This window comes from Notothenia coriiceps, unplaced genomic scaffold (assembly GCF_000735185.1).
Source record: "Notothenia coriiceps isolate Sejong01 unplaced genomic scaffold, NC01 NC01_scaffold00034632, whole genome shotgun sequence".
Classification (NCBI taxonomy): Eukaryota; Metazoa; Chordata; class Actinopteri; order Perciformes; family Nototheniidae; genus Notothenia; species Notothenia coriiceps.
In genome coordinates this window covers 1-2,732 of record NW_011367333.1, presented here as the reverse complement: position 1 = coordinate 2,732, position 2,732 = coordinate 1, and the positions used below count along the sequence as shown (strand labels likewise).

General features: G+C 43.2%; 1 protein-coding gene across 1 annotated transcript; it reads left to right on the top strand.

Annotated features, from left to right (window-relative positions):
* Window positions 1–611: 611 nt before the first annotated feature.
* On the top strand, window positions 612–2,564 carry LOC104962400 (sepiapterin reductase-like; the record flags this gene model as incomplete). The annotated part of the gene is made up of 2 exons (XM_010790837.1): window positions 612–1,262; window positions 2,274–2,564. Coding segments are annotated over exons 1-2 (664 nt in total), but the record flags the coding sequence as incomplete, so codon positions are not given.
* Window positions 2,565–2,732: the final 168 nt, after the last annotated feature.

The window sequence follows — 2,732 nt, the reverse complement described above, 5'->3', positions numbered from 1 at the left end:
AAATAACTAAAAATACATACATTTTACGAGCTGTTTCGAAAAGTATTTATTAACGGAAAGCGTGAAGTTTAATGCCACAGACAGAATACATATGTTTTGCATTGATGGATTGACAGACAGACAGACAGATAGAGAGATGGATGGATGGATAGAGATGGATGGATAGAGAGAGAGAGAGAAAGAGAGAGAGAGAGACAGACAGACAGACAGACAGACAGACAGACTAATGTACGATGTTTCATAAAGTGTATTCCTAGGTTCATTGTGTAAATGACCGTGGATCCGGGAGATGGCGACAGGGCAACAGGTGTATGTTCAGCCTGTAATATCCTAGAAGAAGAGCAGTCCTCTCTGCTTACATACATACATATACTTTATTATGCGAAAATTCACAACCTCACAGTTGTCATGAAGGAGTTATCTAACCATACAGTGAATATCGTGTTTTGAACCACGATGGAAACATGTTTATTTCCGCTTTAAAGTCGGGCATTTTAACATGGGGGCTCTACGGAAATTGCTCCCTTCTGCAGCCTCCCCCTACCGTCCACTATATGAACTGCAGTGTGTGGCACTTCCGGATTGGCTTCACCGCTGGGCAGCGCTGCCGCTGGGTGTACAGCCTGTTGCTCCTCCTCACTTTACATTGGATATATATCACACAGTAAGGACGTCCCATTGCTCTTAAAAATCAAATTTCCTTGCTTTCTTCTCCCTTCGCGACAACATTACATATTAAGCCAACATTATCAGACAGAACACTGAATGTGGCAAGAACTTCAAATCTTACATTTAGACTTTTGAAAAGGGATTTTAGCGTTTCTCCATGCATCCCTGGTGGGAGGGACTTTAAACCGCAAGGAAAAGACGTAAACAAGGGACGCAAAGGATGGAAATTAAGGGAAGTGATATTACGCAGCTAGTGCATGGTGCAGAAAACATGTCCTCCACTCAGAGAAAAGAACTGGGCCGTGCACTGTGCATCATAACCGGGGCCTCAAGGGGCTTTGGTCGGACTGTAGCGAGAGAGTTGTCCCGGTTAGTGAAGCCGGGATCGGTGCTCATTCTCACGGCTCGCTCGGAGGAAAACCTGCGGTCTCTGGAGGTCGAGCTGGCCGGGTCAGAGGCAGGTAAATCCGGCCTTTTGGTGCAGTGTGTACCGGCAGACCTGGCTCAGATGGCGGGGCTGCAGAGCGTCGTTTCAGCTTCGAGGGCAGCTTTCTCTGAACACATAGATCACGTGATACTGGTCAACAACGCTGGTAAGAACCTGCTAATTACCATTAATCACCTGATAAATGACCCAAAACCAGAGGTGGGAGAACGGAGAAGTACTCAGATCTTGTAATTGAGTAAAAGTGGAAGTAGCCTACTCAGATATTGTACTTGAGTAAAAGTAGAAATACTCAGATCTTGTACTTGAGTAAAAGGAGAAGTAGGCTACTCAGATCTTGTACTTGAGTAAAAGGAGAAGCACTCAGATCTTGTAAACATTAACCCACACACTGTAACCCGTTAATAGTAACCAGGACTGTTCAAGCATAACAAGTGCACTGTTTTTAAGACTTTAACCTGCACTCTCATCTGCACACTTTTGTAAATATATTTAACATGTTCATACAAATGCACAACTTTTTACTGTGATATGTTATTTTAATAGTTACTTTATCACCTTATTTTTGCTGTATTAATATTTTAATTTGTATTCTATTTGTATTTTCCCCCGTATGAATCCTGTTTTTCATTCTGACCCGTTGCTGCTATTAATGCCTGAATTTCCCCAAGGGGATAAATAAAGTTTCATCTTATCTTATCTCATATATATCCTTTATTAAACGTCTCATTGAGATTTAAAATCTCTTTTTCAAGAGCGACCTGGCCAAGAGGGCCGCATGAACAAAGTTACAACAGATAAAACACAGACAATACAGGCAGACGAATACAGCTGTAAAACACAAAACATGAAATGTCACATTAACCACTCAATATGCAAATGAAATAGACCGTTATGAAACATTAAAAACTGACACAATTTAAAACGACGTCAATTATGGGATTTATGAGCAATCACATCGACCAATGGTTTCTTGTTCTCTTTAAGAAGGACTTGAACTCCCCAAAGTGATCAAATCTGACAGTTTTTGCTCCTTCTGTGTATTATTCCAAGCAGAAGGTGCAGCATATTTAAAAGCTTTTTTTACCTAGTTCTGTTCTCACTTTAGGAACCAGCATCTGAATAGCATCTTATCTTAACCCTCTCTCTCTCTCTACAGCCTCTCTAGGGGATGTGTCTCGTTTCACCAGCAGCTTCACAGATATGGCCGAGGTTGACTCCTACCTGTCCCTGAATGTGACTTCCTGTTTGTGTCTGACGGCCCGCCTCCTTCAGGCTCTCCCCCCCCGATCAGGGCTCTGTCGCTCCGTCGTCAACATCACCTCGCTGTGCGCCCTGCAGCCTTTTAAATCCTGGGCGCTTTATTGCACTGGAAAGGCAGCTCGGGAGATGATGTTCAAGGTGCTGGCAGCGGAGGAGCCAGACCTCCGGGTGCTGAGCTACGCCCCAGGTGAGGAGGGGGGGCAACAGTACACACATCCTTTCCTCAAGTGGAAGTACAGATACTGGTGTTTAAAAATACTCTGGTGAAAGTAGAAGTACTGACTAAACTTCTTCACTCAAGTTAAAGTAAAGAGGCTTTGAAATGTACTTCAGTAAAAAGTACCCATAACTAGCA